The 22216-nt window shown below is 40.6% G+C and overlaps 1 protein-coding gene across 2 annotated transcripts in view; it reads right to left on the bottom strand.

Annotated features, from left to right (window-relative positions):
* Positions 1 to 21265, bottom strand: part of AMMECR1 (AMMECR nuclear protein 1) — a 106631-nt gene extending 85366 nt beyond the window's left edge. For both annotated transcript variants that reach the window (XM_060138355.1, XM_060138356.1), the window contains exon 1: positions 20774 to 21265. In XM_060138355.1, coding sequence (XP_059994338.1) covers positions 20774 to 21246 — 473 coding nt within the window. In that variant the 5' untranslated portion in view covers positions 21247 to 21265. The remainder of the gene's footprint in view (positions 1 to 20773) is intronic.
* Positions 21266 to 22216: the final 951 nt, after the last annotated feature.

The raw sequence follows: 22216 nt of genomic DNA, 5'->3' as shown, positions 1-22216 counted from the left end.
GACATCCTTGATCCTGACAGCCAGTCCCCAGAAGCAGTGCAGTGCTTGTTTCATGTTACTTGCAGCAGGGTCAAGAGCCATTCAAAACTGCTCAGAGCCTTTCATCATTTTGCCTGCCACATTACCTCTTCCTCAAATAAAGAGAACTGAAAGCAAGTCAAAATGAGAGCTGATGTTCTCCCCATAGGAACAAATCATTGATATTATAACGGGTTTTATTATCTGGAACTTTTTTAGTCTACTCTGTAATTCATTAGGTGAGTTAGGTTATGTTAAGTTCCAAAAGGTTAGGTTATACTAAAACTCTATTATAATTCTTATTTTTATTTTTAAAGCAAGCATTAATATAAAAGGCAACTTTTTTTCATCATGTTACAATCCTTCATACTTGTCCTTAATAGTAAGCCTTGATGAGGGCAGGAACCACATTTTATTTATCTTTGAATCTCCCACAGTGCCTTGGACATACAAAATTCTTAAGAAATATTTATTTGAATTAACTTTTTCAAGGATGCATTGAATCTGCCCATTGACAGATAATTCACTTCTGAAATTCAGACATTTCTATTAAAATGATTCAACTTTTTTACTGATGTGCCATACTTATTTCAGAAAAAACGTAATTTTTCTCAAGTCTCTAAAGAGACTCCACCTGAGCTAAAACCAACTTTCTGGGCAATAGATATACATGTTTTTTGACAGATACTGCACATCAGATTGAAGGCCTCTGGGAATTAGTTCTCGAAGAGAGGCAAGCAAGCTTAGAGAGAGATTTTTTAATTGTCTCCAGTTCCTTGAGGGGTGTCATAAAATTATTAAACATATTAATTTTAATATCAAAAATAAGTCAGAAAGAGAAAGACAAATACCGTATGCTAACACATATATATGGAATCTAAGAAAAAAAATGTCATGAAGAACCTAGGGGTAAGACGGGAATAAAGACACAGACCTACTAGAGAATGGACTTGAGGATATGGGGAGGGGGAAGGGTAAGCTGTGACAAAGCAAGAGAGTGGCATGGACATATGTACACTACCAGATGTAAAATAGATAGCTAGTGGGAAGCAGCCGCATAGCACGGGGAGATCAGCTCAGTGCTTTGTGACCACCTAGAGGGGTGGGATAGGGAGGGTGGGAGGGAGACGCAAGAGGGAAGAGATATGGGAACATATGTATATGTATAACGGATTCACTTGGTTATAAAGCAGAAACTAACACACCATTGTAAAGCAATTATACTCCAATAAAGATGTAAAAAAAATTTTTTTAATAAATAAATATATGCCATTAAGCACTTTTAGGAGAGAGGAGGGATATGTTATAAAACCAATGCTTGAGTATTATAATTCTCACCATGTTAGAAATCATACTAAGAAGAAATAGGCAAGGCTTAAACACTCTGGTGTAGTTTTCTCATCTTAGAAACTGGAATAAGAACAAACTCCTAATTCATGGGAACGTTCTGAGAATGATCATTATGAAGTTCTTTTTAGTATTTTATTAAGGTCTTACGAAGAACCCAAAATATTCTACATAGATAATGTGCTTGTTTACAGCATATAAAAGAAATTGCCAAATAAAACTTAACTTTGAAAATAATCTGCAATCTCTCTCCCAGAATCTGACCTGCATGTCAAAGCACGGAGATTTCTAAAACTAACTACCAAATTCTTACCTCCAGTTTGAGTCATTTTCTTAATGGCTGCCCTGGGAACCGTTTTAACATCTTAACTTAAAAAAATCTAGTTCAGGTTAATACCAGCCAATGTCAACAGTATACAAAATCTGTCCCTCCCCCTCTCCGTTAAGCTATTATTGTCATTCAGATTACCTCTTTATACGTGATAAACCCATCAACAATTTTAGAATTATTGCTTTATGCAGCTCTCTTAAATCAAATAGGAGAAGAGTTACAAAGATACCTTTACGCTGCCTTTTATGTTTATCTATGTAGTTACGTTTACTAGTGCTCTTTATTCCTTTGTGTGCATTCAACTTACTATCTAGTGTCCTTTCATTTCAGCCTGAAGGACTCCTTTTAGTATTTCTTAAAGAGCAGATCTGTAGCAACAAATTCTCAGTTTCTATTTATCTGGGAGTATGCTAATTTTTCCTTCATTTATGTTGGATAGTTTTGCTAGATATAGGATTCTTGGTTGACAATCCATTTCTTTCCGCACTTAAATACCTCATCCCACTGCCCCTCTGGCCACCATGGTTTCTGATGATAAATCAGCTATTAATCTTATTGAGACTCCCTTGTCCGTGATATGTTCCTTACCTCTCGCTGCTTCTAAGATTCTCTTAGTTTTTGTCTTTCAACAATTTAACTATCATGCATCCAGGTGTGGATCCTTGTGAATTTTTCCTACTTTAAGTTCATCTTACTTTGAGTTTGTTGAGCTTCTTGGATGTTGTAGATTAAAGCTTTCATCAATTTGGGGAGTTTTCAGCCATTGTTCCTTCAAATACTCTTTCTGCTCCCCCACTTCTCATTCTGGGACTCCTATTATATGTATGCTGGTATATTTGATGGTGTCCCACAGGCCTCAGGGATCTGCTCATTTCTCTTCACCCTTTTTTTCTTTTTGTTCCTCAGACAGTATAATCTCAATCTATCATCAAGTTTGCTGATTCTTAATTCTGCCAGCTCATATCTGCTGTTGAACCACTTTAGTAAATTTTTTATTTCAGTTATTAAAATTTTCAACTCCAGATTTACCATTTGGTTCTTTTAAAAATAATCTCTATCTATTGATATTCTTTATTTGGCAAGACATTCACAACGTTCCTTTAATTGTTCAGGCATGATTTCCTTTGAATATAAGGTTTGTTGTTGCTGTTGCTATTTGTTTGGGGACGTCCCTGGAAGAATTCTGTAAAGTCTGTATTCCCTGCCATGTGGTCACTGGAAGTCTCTGCTCAGTTAGCTTAGAGGTCAGCTAATGATTGGACAGAGATTTTTCTAAAATGTCTTGAACCAATAGATCTTTCACCCCTTGCCAAGGGATCCTGTGTGTGTTGGGACATGCCTTCAATGCTCTGGCAGTTTACAACTCTGCCTTGGTCTTCATTTCCTACTTCTGCAGATTTTCAAGGTCAGCCAGAGGTGAGCAAACAGGGCCTCCTCAGATCTTTCCTGGGCATGCACCCAGCCCTGCACATGTGTATGGCCTTGTAGATACCCAGGAATATACTGGAGTTTTTTAAAGCTCCCTATTTCATCTCCAGATCCTTCTTTTGAGTTTTTTGACCAGCCCCTTCTTTGCCCCTCCTGGTATCACTACCTCAGGCAGATGCAATGTTAAACAATTGCCCCTAACTGTTTTAAACAAATGTCCTGAGGATAAGACTTTTCCACTAAGCAAGGATGAGTCACATCAAGTTAAGACAAGCCTTGTGAATGAGGCCTTTTCATGGAGCTGCCAGACAGGTCAAACAGTTACAGTTCTATGGGGACAGGGATATTTGGGGAGCTTGACCCTTCCAGTGGCTACTGGTTTTCATAGCTACTGTGTTTGCAAGGTTGCTGGTTTCCTTATGGAACTGGGGAAAGGGAGGTAGGATTAGGACAAGTTAAAACACAATATTCACTGTTCTTACTGAAAATAGGCTGTTTTTAATGAATAAATAAATGCTCCTAAGGTTGTTAGAAGTCTTTGGTTAATTTCCAGAATTCCAAAGAAAGCTGATTTTGAAAATTTTTGCCAGTTTTCATGTTGCTTTTTTAGATGAGTAGATTTTCTGAGGTCCTTACTCCAATATTCTGAAATCCCTTCTTTGAGTTTGAAAATCTTTCTGGAACTGGTGTCTTCCAAAAAGACTGTAACCTTCAGCTCTTAAAACTGCCCAGCAAAACATGTGGGATCCCTGGTGATATCTACACATAAATTTCTAGGTTAAAGTATTCGTGAACATCTATAAAATTTGAAGAGGTAAAATATGATCAACCTATATTTACATTTCATTTTACCTGTGCCGACTACAAGGAAATATATGTTTTTTGATAATAGACATGAAAAAAATGCATTTACTGTTATAAACATTTGGCTACATTTAAGTATTTTTAAAATATTGCTTCTTTTTAAAGATTCACATATTTTAATTTTACATAACAGAACATGAGAGACTATGACTTATCCAAGTCATGGTGGGACTGAAGGCATAGCATCTAATTCAATGCCTAGAGTCATAACAGATGAAAGGTTACTAAGAAAAGGTCTCACTGTATTTCTTAGATGAAACGAGGAAGACAGTGATTACAAGCTCTAAATCTTGACTTTTATAAAGAATCATAAACACTTTAAAAACTCATTTTAATAGAACATTTACTATTTCATCATGTACAACTGACTATTCATTATCATGTTGCCAAACCAAATTACAAGTTATGAAAGAGTCTGAGAACAATGATAGCATTATCCTAATACTAAATTAGGAGATATCAAACATATTATAAGCGGTTCTTCATTTGGAGAGTCCTGGGGGTCCTGAATGAGTTTAGTTGCAGGTTCGATATGAAAAACGACCTGCTCACACCCTTGTGTGTATTGTATATGTTGCGGGGGCGTGGGGGCGGTGGTGCAGAGAATGAGAACCAACACATAAAGCTTTCCACATAACTTCCCTACTCCTCCAATTAGCACCCAGAATTTGTACATGAGACTCTGGGTTTGGGGGTCATGCTGCAGGGCAGAGAGGCATGTTGCTGGAAAAAAACTGTTGAGTATCACTGACTTAATGTTTACAACACAGTAAAAGTGATTACAAAGTCATTAAGTTCTTCTCTGAGAAAAACAATTTAAATTGACCAAATCTTCAATATAGAGGAATTCACTCATAAAAATCAACGACGACAGTAGTCTCAGTGCTATTTACGATGCTATCATTCATTCATAGTTTCACTATTCTAGTCTATACATATTTTTAAAAACCAGCATGAACATATGATAAAGGTATATAACATGATAAGTTTTCACTACTATGTATCTTTAGAACTCATGGACTTAGAATCTGCAATTTTAGGAATTTATGAGCAAGCATTACAGTCCTTGATTAAATAATTTTTCATTTCGCTGACATTAATATAAATAATTTGAATCTTATGTACTTTAAGGCCAATATGTGTGAATGAGTTGCTAAGTTAGTAAGTCTATCCTATCATTCAACCCTGCGCTGGATGTTTTCTTTGCATTGTAAACTACGCAATAACTCAGGAAGTGAGAAAAAATTGTTTTTGAAAATAAATGGTCCCCAAATAAAGCAAATTTCTACTGCTGATGATTAATATAAGGAAATGCTTTAAGAGTCGTAAAGCAGTGTTGATTCTTAGCCAGAAAATATTAATTTTGGATAGAGACTAATGTGTCGAATTCAGCTTTGACTCAGTTCTATGACATAAACAAGTCTGCCATAAAACATTTTATGAGGGAAATTACATGCTAAAATATTATTTGTGCTTTCAGGATAACTCATAATCCCTTGGGTCAGGCTTCTTCAAATCTGTGTCTCTTCATCCAAATTATATTAATGGGAGAACAGACACATCAAGAATTTCCATAAAAACAAACAAAGGTATTCCTTTGGTTCACCAAATGTAGGATATTCAGTGTGTTTGCTGACCCCCCCCCCAAAATGCATTCTTAGGCAATAGATTAAAAACTCCTGACTGCAGAAATACTAGGAAAGAAAGAAGCATTTATCTAAACATATGGAAACCTAGAGTTTAAAACAAAACAGTAGAAAAAAATAAGTAAATAGTACCAAATAGCCTTCCAAGCATTCCAATCTTCTATAAGAATGGAATCACAGGTAAAAGATAAGCAGGTGATTAAAGCCTGTGCCATACCTCCTTGAGAACAATAAATACATGTTCTTACCCTCCTGCGTACAGCTACATGTAGCCAGGTCAGTCCCCAAATAACAGACAATATCAAATAAATCCACAAAGATCTTATGATGTCAGTTATACACATAGAGAAAAAGATACCCACTTCCAGGTGAAGCACAGGAAGGAGCACAATGGAACATCTCACTTATTCTCTGCTTTTAAACTGTCTGGAAAACCTAGAAATCTTTGAAATCTAGCACTGCCCTGAATTCAAAATCAGTCCAGTTAAACAGTGTTTATGTACTCCTTTAGATATTCAAATCCACTGTTTGAAAAAACCTGGAAGTCATAAATTCACAACCTCTCTACCACCATCACTCCACCACCTCCCCAAATTGGAAAACTAGCAGGACCGGTAAATAGCTTTCTAGATAATGCAAAGTGGTTAAACACTGCTAGGATTTAAGTGTTCAAAATTCTATATATTATGCAGTTGCTACCAAGCCTTCAGATATTCAAGACTACTGCTTTCAAAAATGAAGCTCCATAGAAAAATTATGTTGAGGAAGGGGAAGAGAAGGATCCTCCTAGATTTGTGCTTCAATTTTGGGGTGGGAGAGATTGGGAGACAAAAGTATTCAAATAAATATAACAACAATTCTGAGAACAGGAAAGCACCAGTGGCCCTGCTGGGCTCGTGTAAGTTATTTAAGTTAATAAAGGGTTAACGAATGGTTATTATGGGATGGCAAATAATTATAACTCTTCATGAAAGTGAAAGAAAGCTTCAAGGCTAAAACGCTCCTCTGTAAAAATTGACCTGAATTTCTCTAGGTTGAACTGAAATAAACACAGCAAAGGTTCTAAGCACAGCCCATTGGAGACAGGAACCAGGACCCTTTGGACCTACACCCATTGTTTCACTTTAAAACGGGATTTGCTTGTTCTCTTGCCACAGCCAAACTGGAAAACCACTGACTTTTTTTCCCTCGATTGTGCTCTACACTATGGAGGCCACTGCCCATTTAACATGACTATTGTTTGAAGCCTGTGAAAAATGAAATTGGCATCTAGGTGGTTCAACCCTGTATAAACAAAATTACCTCTCTTTCCCCTGGCGTGGGCATACACCTTTGTTAATAAAGATTTTAAGCATACTGAGAGTGATCAGGGACCTCTGTGTGGTCTGTCCTAAGAACCACTGGATTCCATTTGGCCTCCTACCCTACTGTGTGGCAGGGGTCTATGATCACCTATATAGGCCAAAATCCATCTCTTCTCCAAAAGAGTTGATTCAAAAATATTTCACTACCCCTATTTTATTTTAACATCTGGTATATCTTCACCTCACTGTAGTAACAGATAATTCACGTTACAGATTATTCGTAACTCAAGGCTCTGACATCAGGGAGAGCTGGTCTACTTATAAACATAAACTGACTACACAGAGAACACTGTTCATAAGCATTGTGCTAGTGTTGTTTTTTACTTCCTGAGTATGCTGACACAACATTCATGCTTATGTGGCTAGAACCTGTCAGAGATCAGTCTCAGAGTTGCCAAATAATTTCCTTATATTCTGAAACATATTCTAGAGAACAAAAAAAGTGAGTTACTAAAATAAAATTTTACAGTGATCACTGAAGAAGAATTTGGGGGTTCTAAGCTTATATCTTAATAAAATTAAAGACAAATTATCAACAAAAGACTGAGAATTTTGCTCTTTTGTCTTCAAAGAGCAACTGTTCAACAAAAAATAAAAATATGCTGTTCTATTGTAATTCAGGAAACTATTTTAGAGCTTTGTTTCTAAATAATACTATAAAACCTTTAAAGATTTTGCTTCTATAGTTTGTGTCTTAAGCGTTGTAGCACTCTCAAATAGGGTATGTTAAGAACCATAAGGAGGGGCTTCCCTGGTGGTGCAGTGGTTAAGAATCCACCTGCTAATGCAGGGGACACGGGTTCGAGTCCTGGTCTGGGAAGATCCCACATGCTGTGGAGCAACTAAACCTGTGCGCCACAACTACTGAGCCTGTGCCCTAGAGCCCACGAGCCACAACTACTGAAGCCCGTGTGCCTAGAGCCCATGCTCTGCAATGAGAAGCCCGCACACTGTGGCGAAGAGTAGCCCCCGCTCACCACGACTAGAGAAAGCCCACACGCAACAACGAAGACCCGACGCAGCCAAAAAAAAAAAAAATTAAAAGAAAAAGAACCATAAGGATACACCCACTAATCTAAAGCTAATTTAATAAATAACATCATTCAATAATTAGTATACAATTCTCCTATAATTATTATAATTCCCAGTACCTACCTTATGTGGGTTACATTTGCAACATCCAAGTAAAATTTCTTCATTAATTTATGGAGGAAAAAAGTGGCTTAAAGCCATTTAATTCTATAATAATTAGGGTGGTTTATTTTTTCAATTACATAATCTTTGCAGCTATTCAATTTTCCCAGCTTTATGTTTGAGATACTGAAGTTTAGAAGAAAAAAAAAGAACACCGAACATAGAAGGCACTCAGCAAAGGGTGGTAAAACCAATGTTAATCTAACTGACTTATGCTGAATGTCTATTGATGAATGAAAGTACTTTGTCTACACAGCCGACTCCTACTTGTGTTATTTCCCAGTCTCTTGTCCAGGCTTCATGACATTCGTGACATTAAAGAACCTGCTGAGGCATAATTAACTGGACAAAAGGGAAACTATACCAAGACAGAGGCAATTCACAAGCCATTAACAGTTAAAAATTGTCAACTGGCAGACCTTCATTTCCCAATGCCTGAATTACAGCAACAGTCTCGTGATGGATCCCCTTTCTTGCTAGGATCTCCCCCACTTCAAACTACCTTTGTGGCACCCATTGACTACTGTCTAATTCTCATTCTGACCTCTATATCTTTAAGTTGTTTCCCTGTCTAGAATGCTTGATCTATCTATGAAAAAGGCCTACCCAGCCCGAATCCTACTTTGTCTACGAAGCCCTCCTATAACCCCTGCCCACATTAGTCTTTGTCCAAACTCCTACAGACCTCGTTGTCTCCATCACTCACTTGGCCATTAAGTCATATGTGACCTCATTACTTGTTTCCTGAATCTTGTCTCCTCAATATGACTGCAAGCTTTTTTAAAGGCAGGAAGCATGGCTTATGTCTATTTTATAGATCACTCACCCGCACCCAAAAAGGAGCCTACCAGTGTTCTGCCCACAACAGTTATATCACTTGTTGAACTGAAATATCAGAATTAACCAAAATATGAAGAGCAGTACTAGCTTAGAATAAGAGATAGGTTTCGAGGTAAAACACACTGTCTTAAGATAATGCTGGCAAATAAATCCTGAAGCTTGAACAAATATTCATTTTTAAATGTCTATAAGCAAAGGGATAATCATGGTGGAATTTCTATTTTCTCCTTTAGAAGTGCAGAGGCATCTCTAAATGGAAGAAGTTAGAAACTGCTCCAAAATTCAAATTAATGCATTACAATTCAGTGCTATTACTTAAAAATGTCTGCACCTCTGCTAACGATAAATAACCTCATACTGGTTGTGTAGACAACAGGGCAAATAAACAACTTTCAAGACCCATGACTTTACCATACCTATTATTTCACAGATGCCACTACCACATTTAGATGTGAGCTCTCCATTAGAAACAAATGTGTACACCATAAGAAGCAATTTCAAAAAGTGCTTAACCAGTTTATATGCACACATATGGACTGAAAGGCCTTACTTATAATATCCCATGAGGCAAGGTGTCTTCCAATTTTCCATCTCTCTAGAAAACACATTTTCTCAGAAATATCAGGATTAACTGTCAAAACTAATGTTCTCCTTTAATGCTCTGGTCCCTCCTTCCACCTTTAAAAGTGGGTGAACAGGGCTTCCCTGGTGGCGCAGTGGTTGAGAGTCCGCCTGCCGATGCAGGGGACACGGGTTCGTGCCCCGGTCTGGGAGGACCCCACATGCCGCGGAGCGGCTGGGCCTGTGAGCCATGGCCGCTGAGCCTGCGCATCTGGAGCCTGTGCTCTGCAACGGGAGAGGCCACAACAGTGAGAGGCCCGCGTAACGCAAAAAAAAAAAAAAAAAAAAAGTGGGTGAACAAGGGCCAAGCTCTGACCTGTCAAAGATGTTTCCTTATATTATTATTAGCTAATTCGTTAGAAAGCCCTAAAGAACAGAGGATGAGATAACGACCTAAAAGGAAAGCTAGAAAATCAAGCTCTGTTCAAATACAGGTAGTTGGTATTAAGTCTACTAACAAAGCAAATGATAAATGCCAGGTCAAATACTAACTGAAATGCTACTAGTTTGAAGTGTTTTTTAAAAATGGTTGTTTCTGCCTCTAATGCCTTTAATCTAGTTTACTCATAATTTTCAGTAAGTTTGGAAAAATAATACTTCAAAGCCTAAATTAGGCTCTCCTGTAAGGGGGGAAGGGTAAGCTGGGACGAAGTGGGGATAGGCTTCATGCATCTCTAATGTGGGTTGGTAAGATCTTTAAAAGATTCTCAACATTCCTATGAAAACTTACTTGCTTGAGGTAGAGCCACTATTACGTACCTTTAAAAAGTAAGCTAAACATGGTGCTTATAGTTAACAGTACTGTACACTTACAAAATATGTTAACAGGTTCGATCACACGTTATGTGTTTTTTACCACAATAAAAATAAACTTGCTAAAATCAGTATACATCTATATGATTGAAGAGAAATTCGTTAACCAAAAATAGCTGATACCCCAGTTACCTCTGAGAGTGTAATTTGCAAATTAAATCGACCATAGTGGGTCCCGTTAAGAGACACTGGAGATAAGGTACAGAAGAGCCAAGTATACTCAGTAGGATGCCTTCCTATGACTGCATTCTGCAATCAGACATTACATCTGGCTCTCTCCTTTCATAGTATCTGTTCCATAATCTTTGTGATGGAGAATAACTATGAGCAGCAAGCTATGTAAAAGAAACGTCATACATCTAAGGAGAGGCTATTAATACCTAAATACACATGCCTAAAAATAAGACATATCTGAATACTTGAGGATTTATAACTATGTTCGAGGATAAATCAAGAAAAAAAAAGGATAATGACCAGAGAGTGGCTACATGTATCCATTTGGACTATACTTAAGCTACTTGTCCCACGGCTCCCAAACTTACCCAGAGGCCTCATTCTGAGGACACGATGTGAATGGTTTTCAATGTGGTCTCTAGCAAGCACTCGGGGGACCCGTACGCAAGTCCTCTTATGTTATTAAACTTCATTCTGTGCATCTGTTGCTGATAGGAATCATTTCTTTTTAACCAGAGTGCCACAACTCTTGGTCCTAAAGGAGGGACACCTAGGTTTGTATCATGTAAAATACGCCTCTTGCAGCAGTCCTGCTCCAGACTCCACACTTGGTCTCTTTATCTGCCCTGAATCCAGGCATCACCTCACTTGACAACAATCTCATTTTTCTCCTTCGCTGATTCCCACATGCCCCCTACTCCTGCCTCCAGCCCTGTGTGACTCTCTGTCTCCACAGAGCCATGCTTTCTGTGTGGAAGGGTGGATTTCTGCAAAACAACTTGCCAAACAGGGCAATGGTTAGAGGACTTCGTAGAGTAAAATACACCACAAACCACCTATCACCTCATTAGCGTCAGAGAAATAGAGGCAGTATCATTCCCATTTGTTCTTGTGGGTTTTTTTTAAATTGACAAGGGTATGGGGTAGATGGATCCAGGAAATGAACAAACATTTTCAACCACTGACTGCCTAGCCCTCTACTTCTACCATCAAAGAGTTATTCCACAAAATCAAGTACCTGGCCAACCTACTGGCAAGTTTTTTGTTTCTAATGCAAACTAAGCGTGGGAGTTTGTTTTAATCATGGGGAACTTCATGAAATGCATCGAGAGCAATACTCTAACATAGAAAAAAGGCCAGAAGACTTCATGAGATTCTTCTTTAGTGAATAAATCACCAACACTGTCTTCCACTTACCACCTTAAAAAAAAAAGTGAAAAGAGCACCCAGCATCTAAACACTTACCTCACTGTTGTTCAAAATCAGGATACAGAGGGTATTTGTCTTACTACAATGAGGTTTGTACTGAGGTCCAAGTTGTACCAGAGATGTAACTTATTTGTACCCAAACCACCTATACCTAACCACGTGGTCTTTAGGCTACATAAGCAATACTACTGTCACAGAGAAGAAACACACCAACGTGACTAGCACATGAGCATTTCTTTGAGGCAGACACAGTGCTGTGGCCGTTGGGCTGACAGCACCAAAACCGATTTTTCATAGATCCCATACTATGAGAATGACTCAAAGATCCACCAGTGCCTGAAGCAAAGCAGAGAATCTGGTGTCACCACCTTGCAGCAATCCAAGATCTCACTATAAGATATGTTACTAGAATTGTGTGTCATATGCTTACAGAAAGTATATGGAATGGCAAGGCGAGCTACATAGGCAGTTAAGTCAATCTCACTACTTTCCATTACTAGAGAGCTGGTCAGCATCTTCTGGCAGGATATTGCATAATACAGTCAACTGTGCTCTCCCAGCATTGCATGTGGCTTTGGGTCACAGTGTGGATTATCTGTAAAATGAAACAGGGGAAAGGCAAGAATCATCAAGACTATCACAGACCTTAGTTTAAAAACTAATATTAGCAGGCCTGGACTCAAGCAGAACTTTTCACATTTGCCTATCCACTGAAGATTGCAAAGATCACAAAGCAATATGGCTAATTCTGTCCACTGATAACATCTCTCTTTCACTGCTGAGCAAAGCTGCAAAACAGATCCAGCTTGATTCTTTTTTTCTAAGCTTGAGGACATAGGACCTAGAATCTAGTACCAGACAGTACTTTCAGTCCTTCACAAATTTCCTTTAATCCAAGGCCTGAAACTATTGGTTGGCCAAAAAGTTCGTTTGGGTTTTTCTGTACGATCATACAGAAAAACCTGAACGAACTTTTTGGCCAACCCAATACAAGTTTCTGAGATGGTCCTCCACGAGGCTCTATTTTGTTGACAACTGTGCTGTGATAAACACATAAGGAAATATAAGAGTCACTGAGTGCTTTCAAATTCATAAGCCTGAAGACTGAGAAAATGTATAAACCTACATTAGGGAAACCCAACATTCTGTCAGGTATTTTTACTAGCAAGACAAAGCTTAAAACTATCACTGATCTCTACCCATTTCGGCAGTTCAAAGTCACGACTGGGGAGACCGGGAGGCTGGAGAGATCCCAAGAGACCAACCAAACCAAATCATCACAATAGCTCTTTGCTGCTCTGTGGTTCTGTTAATTAAAAAAGAAATGACATTTGCTAACTGCCAACACTTGAAATATACATATTAAGAAGTCTGATTTCATGTGACCAACTATTTGTTTCGTCCCATCCCCTCCCCCACCATGTTTTTAACTGACACCACCATCCTCCTGGTTCCTCAGACTTACAAACTCTGAATTATGTTCAAAGCCTCACTTGCCCCAGCAATGGGAATTTCGTAGATTTCTTTTTTCTGCAATGCCTCTTTACTCACATGCAATCACCTGATTTCAGATCCTCATCCAAGAGCTCTCTCAGCTATCTTTATACGTGATCCAAATTCGATCAAACCAACATGTCTTCTCCTTTCTCTCAAATTAGATAACAGTTGGGAATAGGTGAAAGGTGGGCGGGATAGGTTCTTACACTTGGGATCAAATTTCATCGCCATTCCAACAGAGCTGTTGAACAAACTTTTCCTGAGCACAAGAATAGCTAGGCACAGAGCCAAGAAAAGAAGAGGCAATGATGGAAAGCAAAAAACAGGTGAGCTGCAATCTTTCCACTCCTACACAAAACCTGGTCCTAGGGTGCGAGTCTCTGCATACACTGACAACTTCTTCTACTTCTTGATTTTTCAACATTCCTTTATTCACAAACTCTGTCCCTGGGGTGCATTCCCTACTTTTGCAACGCCAGTTTTCCTCCTGCCCTCATCACCTTAAGCCTCGCTGGGCTCCCCTACCTTGAGACTCTTCTCCTTCCAATTCATCCTACATTCTAGAGGGCTCGTCTGCAAATTCTGTTCCCTTCCTAACATGGGAAACTATAATCAGATCCAATATTTCTTATCCAGCATTCCCAGAGGGTTCCCAGGACAAAAGGCTACTTTCCATTTCCTTGAAGTTTTATGATCTTAGAGACCAGAGCAAGGGGATTGGTATGGCGAATGCTGAGTGTGCAAGTTGCTGACTGAAGACAGCTGCTGGGAATCCCCAAGTGCTCTGGCAAGGGGTGTGGCGGTGACAGCAACTGGTTTGAGAACAACCAAGTAAGACTTCCAGATCTACTGGTCATACCCACTCTTACCAATAGTCTCTGTACTTCTGCCATTTAAAAGGTTGGCTCAAAAGTTGTCCTCTCCCAAAAGCCTTCTTCCTGACCACTCCTTTACCCCATGTCATTACCATGCTTAGGTACAACATTTTTCATGTATCTAATTCACCTGTAATCATGTATACACTGCTCTGTAAGCATTTTAAGAAACTCTGATATCTGTATCATATCTTGAACAAGACTGTGAGTTCTGTGAGGATAGAACTATTTCTTCTATTTCTCTAGTTTCCATCCACGGAACTCAGCATAATGTATATGCTAAAAAAACAAACAAACAGAAAAAAAAACGGGTTTTTTCCCCAGTGACATATAATTTCCACTCAGCTACTCAACACTAAAATTTTTAAGGTTGAGCAAGTTTGAAAGTATGATACATTAAAAGCTGTAGAAAATACACCCACACTTGATAGAAAAGATGCCACTTACAGTTGGACCAAACATAAAATACGCCCCACCCAACCAGCTATATTATTGCCCCATACTTTTTCCTATGGGTGCTTTTCTTTCTACTACATAAGCTTGTGGCTCATTTTTGCTCTTAGCAACACTAACTACAGAAGCTCAACTCTAAATAAGTTTACTGTTGGGAATCTACTCTTCCCACCTACACAACCACTGGCTTCCCACACTGTTTCCAGTGTCCTGTGAGCGACTGCCCAATTACTGATTGTGGAAAGACAGCTTACACACTGAAGGTCCATTCTTGGCAGCCCCTGGGTTTTACTGCTGGTCCTCACTCACTTAGCTTAATTGATTCAGAACAGTATCAAAAAGAGACATTATTACACAAGTTGGGGGAAAAAAAGACTATTTAAGAAAATTTAAATGCAAAAGCCCTGGTCATTGTGCTGCTTTAAAACAGGCAAGCATGTGTGACATGGAGAGAACAGAAAAACGCCTACTGAAATAGGGAACTTTGACTAATCTCATTGCACAAGTTTTAGTGTTTCACACATATACATTCTCAAAAAGATGGTCTGTTAATGGGAAGCACAACTGACTTCAAAATTATAATAAATTGCCATAATAGGGTATAGTGTTTTAACGCAAATACAATTTCAAAAAGTGTATAGTCTTTTAAAGACAACAATGTGAATGTTAGTACGTTTCTGAGAAACACATACTAGAAAAAAGCAACTTATGCATGGGCTAACAGAGCATTTTTCTCTTTCTCAGTAGTGGTCCTTCTTCCCACTGGACTGAGAGATCCCAGCAGAAGTTCCTTCTTGGTTGCTACCCACTAACTGGGACCTGAACACAGCACAAACACAATACATAAGCAAGAAAAATCATGAGCTAGATTATCACTCCCTTTGGCCACATGGGGGAGAAAGTAAAATAAGCAATGAGTTTTCCTTTGTAACTAAATATACCTTGCCCTACGTACGCCTTTATGCATGGATATAAAAATAATTTTGTAATTTATATTTCTACATCCTACCATTTCAGTCACTGATGGTTTTTACAGCATAAATGACAACTGGGGGCATGCCTGCTTTCTTTTCTATCAGTAAGATAGGACACCGGATTGCCTTCCAATGGAAATCAACACTGTTGAAAAACAACCCGTATAATACATCCAAAAATGCTCAACAATTTTTCAGACAATTTTTTTTAAAAAAGAAGAACTATCCATTATGACCATTACACTAGCATAGATAAGGAAATCTGTAATGGCTTAGTAGCACCATCTGCAAGAAACATATACACCTTCTGGCCATTCTGGTCAGTCTTCATCCAAAAAAGACATACTAGAAATATAATAGTTTGTGTTTAAAATGCTGATTTAATATCACTTTGACCTGAGCTGCATTATCAAATCATCTTTTTTACTAACATGCGATAGGATTGTTACTGTTCTGGTGAAACAAAGTGCCTACCTCTCACCTCCCTAGAGCAACCCAATTCCTCCCAAGCACACAGAAAAACAGTAATTTGACTACTGCGACAAGAAAAAGGTAATTGTTCAAACACCTGATCAGAGTCTCTCAAAATCTGCATGTCCAGGAGTGGATTTTTAAAAAATACATTTTGTTCACTGCAATGGAAAAACCACACTTATTGATGTTTAATAGTAAAACATATTTTATGTGCTATGGTCTATACAGAATGTAGTACTGCATTAACTTCAAAGGTGGTAAGAAGATTAAAATTAAAAGTTCATGGGATGTGACATGCAACACAGCATTAAAGATATAAAGACTGAACAGTCCCAGTCCCTTAGCAGGATCCTTTTATATTTCTTTGTTAATGAGGGAAATTCTTAAAATGCAATCTAGCAAGCGTAAGCATAAGTAAAAGCTTTCAAAATCTCATCACAACATGTTATTTAAGCGAACTAATCATCAAAGCATTTTTTATGGGAACAGAGGGGGACCTGACTTACTAAAATCAATACAACTCACTTAAAGATATACTTGAGCTGCTTTTAATTCCTAAAATGTGCCCCCCACATTTAACAATTTCTGAAAAAAAGACCTAAAATTGTACCGCAGGTTTCCAGGTGAGGGTTTCCTCCCTGCCAACCCCACCTCGGACTGAAACCAAACCAAGAACCTCAGACTCTTATGATGATCTTGGCAGCCTTCAATCTCCCTGGTGCTAAGTTAGAAAGACCACGATAAAATATACTAACACGGAAGCAGGAAGTTTTATATTGGAAACTGACAGTGAAAACTGCCCTTCCCCTACAGTTGCTCAACTACTTTATTCAGGTCTTCACCACTCTCTAACCCAGTGGGTCTCAACTTGTGGTCCTGGGAACTGTAGCAGCAGCATCACCAGGGAGCTTGTTAGAAATGCAAATTCACGGCCCCACCCCAGACCGACTGAATCAGAAACTCTGGGAATGGGGCCCAGCAATTTGTGTTTTAACAAGCACTACAGGAGCTTATGATGTACCCTAAAGTTCGAGAACCACTCCTCCCCAAACTTTAATGTGCATAAGAATCACCTGGGGAGCTTGTTAAACTGCAGATTCAAATTCAGCAGGTCTGAGGTGGGGGTCTGTGAACCTACATTTCAAACAAGCTCCCAGGTGATGTCTTCTGCAGACCACACTGCAAGTGTTTCCCAAACTAGCTGTTTACCAAAAATCACCCAGGGTGCTCATAAAATCCGAGTACCCAGGAACCACCCCAGACCAAATTAATCAGAATCTCAGGAGAAAGGCCTCGTCGAATACAACCACTGGTTCTCCTCTTCAGCTGCATGTTAAAATCACCTGGAGAGCTTTTAATAATCCTGATGCCCAGGCCCCATCCAAGACCAATTAAATCAGAATCTCTGGGGTTGGGACCCTGGCGTCCATATTTTAAATAATTCTTCAGTGATTCGAATGTGCAGGTTGAGAGCGACGGTTCTGGAGTCTAACTGGCTCGACACCTGGCACAGTGGATCCCTTTATGGTAGCAAATCGTTTCCTATAACGTGGCTGTGTTCCCATCTATTCAATATAAATCTAAGAACTCTGACTTTGAACAGTAAAATGCACCTAAAGTCATTTTTTTATCATGTCTTGAATCTTAGTTCTGTGGGCAAATGTGGCTGTGCAACTGAGACCAAGGATTCAGTAATTCATTCCTCACTTTGAACACAAATGTTACCTGTCTTCCACTAAACAGATTTCCACTGTCCTCCCAAGTCCCAGATACTGCTACCTCTTCGCAATGAGGTAGGTACTCCAAGAAACAGCAGCAACAGTGAAGAATTTGTATCCACACAGCCTTTTCCTATAGTGACATCCTCCCCGCCAAACCTGAAACAGATAGATCACTGGAAATCTCTAATAACCTTCCAGAGTGGAAGGGTCACTGATGAAGCTAGAACTTCTAAGCCTATAAAAGGCAGATTTCACCAGTGACATTTTGACAGAAAGGTCCTGGGAAGGGATGAAAACGGTGTGCTTTCCCACAGGAGAATGTGCCACTGTTGAAAGCACGTCTTCTGGTGGACAGAGACAGGACCTGAAACAGCACTGCTCGTGACACCACGATCCTAATAACTCTGAGGAAAAAAAAGAAAAGCAATGTGCCTATTTCTGTCTTATGACCCCCAGCACCAAGCCACACTAATAAGTATACAATGCTATTAAATATGTAAAACAGAAAGAAAATGGGTTCTGGTTACTAAGGCACTGTCAAGTGATTATAGTTATATCACTTCCATAATCAAACACTGCTTTTAAGAAACTTTGCTGAATTTTTCCACCGTCCACCTCAAAAATGACTTTAAGATAAATGAAAATAAGATACAGTCCTCTTTCCACTTAAGTGAACTTTCATTCTCCCCTTGATCATGTTCAGTGGCTCTTCTAAATTCATTGTTTGGTAGAATGCATGACACAGCCAAGGCCTGCTAAATAATAGTTATTATTCTTCCACCATCATTTCAACATATCCACAGTGGTCAAAAGGGTGTCTTATTTTTTCTGTTTAATTCCATGAAAAATCCAGTTGGTGGACTATTAGAGGAGAATCAATACCTAAATACGTGTGCAGAGTAGCCACTTTTAAATGACATTTTCAAAAGCATTTCCTGTATGAGATGGTCAAGCTCACTTTCCTTTTAAAATTCTTGTTACAGTCATTCAGTTAACCCAAACTCACTTTAAAATGTGTGAAAATAGCACCTCCTGAAAGTGTGTTCGCATATGCTTTGGAGCAATGGAGCGTGAATAGTAAAACAGCCTTTGCCAAACTCATATAACTGAACAGGAGTGAATTTTTGCAGTCCCATGACTTTGCTGAGCCAACCTATGTATCATCCCCAGACTGGCTTTAATACATCATAGACATCCAAGAGAAGGCAGAAAAGTCACAAATAAGTGACTCAACCTAATAAATATTTCATAGATTTTTTTTTTACATGGCAGTCTTTTTCAAGATGAATTCTACTTCTTAACCAAAAACTAAATTGGCTAAGTACAGGTGTGGGTTTAGGATTTAAGCTTCTAGAATTAAAACTATGAAATTTATCAAGATATTTAATTTATTTGACAAAGTATCAGTCTCTATGCTCTTTCATGCATTTCTTATGAACCAATGCCCAAAGAGGAACCAAGTCTGAAAGAAAAAGCACAGACCACAGAAGAGTGGCAAAAATACATTTCAAGCATCAAAGCCAAAGAAAACAAACGAAGCAAATTTATAATTTCCAGGACACTTTATTGTAATTTCCACTTTACATATTAATTGAATATTTTTAGTCTAGGCAGAAGTGTTTATACGTATCCAGTCACAGTCTAATCCCCTAATCTCACAAAATGAAAAGAAGCAGTTTAAAAAGAACATCAATTCAGGTATTTATGATATGGGGACAAGGGGCACTTGTCTTAGCTAGAAAAAGGGTTGATGCTTTTCAGTATAAGTTTCACTGAAATTTTTCTCTATTATTTTTCCTGTTGATGCTAAGTACTCATAATAAAAACAATCGCCCTCTTTGTCATTCTGTCCTTCCTTGGGCTTTACATTCTGTCTAGCATTTAACTCAAAAAGTCAGTTTATACTCAGTTTACACATTAAAAAAAACAACATATGCCCCATTTCCCACACATCCAAGTGGACAGGGACTAGAATTAACCTGGCTTTTAGCTGTAACCGTGTTATTTTAAATAATTTCACCCACACACTTGAAGGGTAAAATAACTAAAAGTACAAAACCGAAGGAAACCGTAAAAATTCCTACACACTTACTGTTCAACTATTTCTCGAACTGTCGAGCCTAACATGGGTTTCTTAAAAGTGAAATCGACACAAAAGCGAATGTACGCTTAACGTACAAACTGACAGTGGCTCTATGGGGACAGCTCTCTTTGAATGAGCTATTACCCAGACGGTGGAATGAAAAAAAAAAAAAAAGTCTCACTCTTTAAATGTGAGAGAGCCGGCGGTGCGCTTCACTAGAAACACATTTTAATGGGTATGTTCGGATAAAAATAGGTACTAAGGGAAAATGTGTTTTGAAAAAACCTCCTCCCTCCTCAGGACACGAGGAAACCCGAAAGAAAAAGATGGGTAAACTTCATTGGCTCCGGAGCTAAGTTCCATCACTAGCAGAACAGAAGTTGGATAGTTGCTATTTTTCACGCTGCAATGGAAGAGTAACTCTCCATGTGCAAGGTACGCGGGGCGGGAATACCGGCGGGGCTTTCACAGGGGGTCAAGGAAACCCAAGCCAGGAGAAGTCAACATCGTGAGGGAACCAGAGCTCCCAAACCCGGGCGAACGAGACGCAGGGTGGCGAAGGAGAGGAGAGGGTCAAAACTCCTCGAAGTTATCTCAAAGAGAAAGTGAACACCTCTGGGAACCAGCGCGCCATCTCTCGCAGCAGCACCCCGCTCCAAGTGTGAGGCGCTTGCCTCTGAGGGCAGAAAGCGCGGGGTGCCCTTACTCAGAGCGAGCGGCTCCGGGGACCCGGGGCAGCGAGAGGGGCAGGGGCAGCGGCCGGCGGGGAGGCTGACTCGTACTTTGCCTCAACTCTGAGCCCCATCCCGAGCGCAAGGGAGAGGGCGGCGGTGGGCACGGTACTCACTAGGGCTCGTTGGTGAACCGGGGGGTCCGGGGCTGCTGGTATCCGTACAGGTGACAGTAGAGCACATCGAAGCAAAAGCAGCACATCTCCGCTGACACCACCATCTTCCGGGAGCTGGGCGATGAGGACGAGGCGGCGGACGGCAAGGAGGGCGAGGGTGAGGTGGCGGCGGCCGGGGGAGAAAGTAGGGTGCCCACTCCGCAGCTCGGAGGGGGCGACAGGGAGATTCCCCCGCCGCCGCCGCCGCAGCCCTGGGGGGGAGAGAGGGTACAGCCGCTGCCGCTACCTCCTCCGGCTAGACCTCCTAGACCGTTGAGCCGCGTACCGGCGCCTCCTAGTCCCAGCTCCCCGGCTCGGCACTGGCTCTCTCCGCTGCAGTGGGAGGAGGAGGAGGCGCCACCACCGCCACCCGAGCCAGAGGGGGGCGAACTGGACAGTTTCTGCTTCTTCACCCCGCAGCAACCCGCCGCCATCTTGGAACACTCTCCCCCACGCAGCGCTTCCGACCCATGAGTGAGGCGAGCTGGCGGCGGGGGCGAGCACGCTGCGGCCCCGGCCGCCGGGGGCGCGCCTGGGGCTCGTAGGCCACGCGCGCGCGCGCCGCTACCTGACCCGGACGCCCGGCCACGCGGCCAGCCCTCGCGCGCCCCCGCCCCGGCGCGCGCCCCGCGCTTTCGCGGCTCGGCACCTCGCGCTTGTCCCGCCGGCCTCGCGCCTCCTCCTCCGAGCCGAGCCTCAGCCTCCCTCCCCGCGGCTCTCGGAGGATGAAAGACGCGAAGCCTAGTAGGAAGGAAGCAGAAGGAAAGAAGAAGAAAGCGGAGAGTGGGAGCAAAGGGAAGAGGTGGGCACGCCCCGGGTCAGAGGAGGGAAAGGGAAACTAGTGGGAGGGGAGGGGGAGAAAGAAGAAAGTCCGAAGTAAGTGTCCAAGTCTCAAAGCCCAGCTCGATGACGGGCGCTGCACATAGTGTTAGTGACACTTGAGCTGAGTTACGTGGAACCTGAGCCACCGGCCTCAAATACGCTGGGTTCTGAACTGCCAGAGTGTGAGCAAGCAGGTGCTCAGAGCTCCACACCTGAGATCGCCCCTCTAAAGTCTGTACAAATCAGTCGGGGAAATGGCCACACGGCAGTGGCTCAATCTGAGCACGCACCAGAAGTTTTCCAAGATTATGGTAAAAGAGCAATACCCTTTCTATTCCTTATCAACAAATACTGCAGCCCGATTGAATCTATATATCCTCTGTTTGTTCCTCAACTTCCCCTCCTAGCCCCGTGAAGACGTTTAAAAGCAAAAAATAAAGTCCTAACCAACACCTCACTGGTTCACAGATGTTAATTGTGCTCTGGAACTTGCGGCGGTGGGTAATTGGGAGAAGGGGCTGGCTTGGGAACAAAGCAAATTAGAAATATATCTGTAGTCAGCATAGATCTTACAGGTAAATA

This window comes from Lagenorhynchus albirostris, chromosome X, assembly GCF_949774975.1.
Source record: "Lagenorhynchus albirostris chromosome X, mLagAlb1.1, whole genome shotgun sequence".
NCBI classification, from domain to species: domain Eukaryota; kingdom Metazoa; phylum Chordata; class Mammalia; order Artiodactyla; family Delphinidae; genus Lagenorhynchus; species Lagenorhynchus albirostris.
This window is presented reverse-complemented; position numbering and strand designations above follow the sequence as displayed.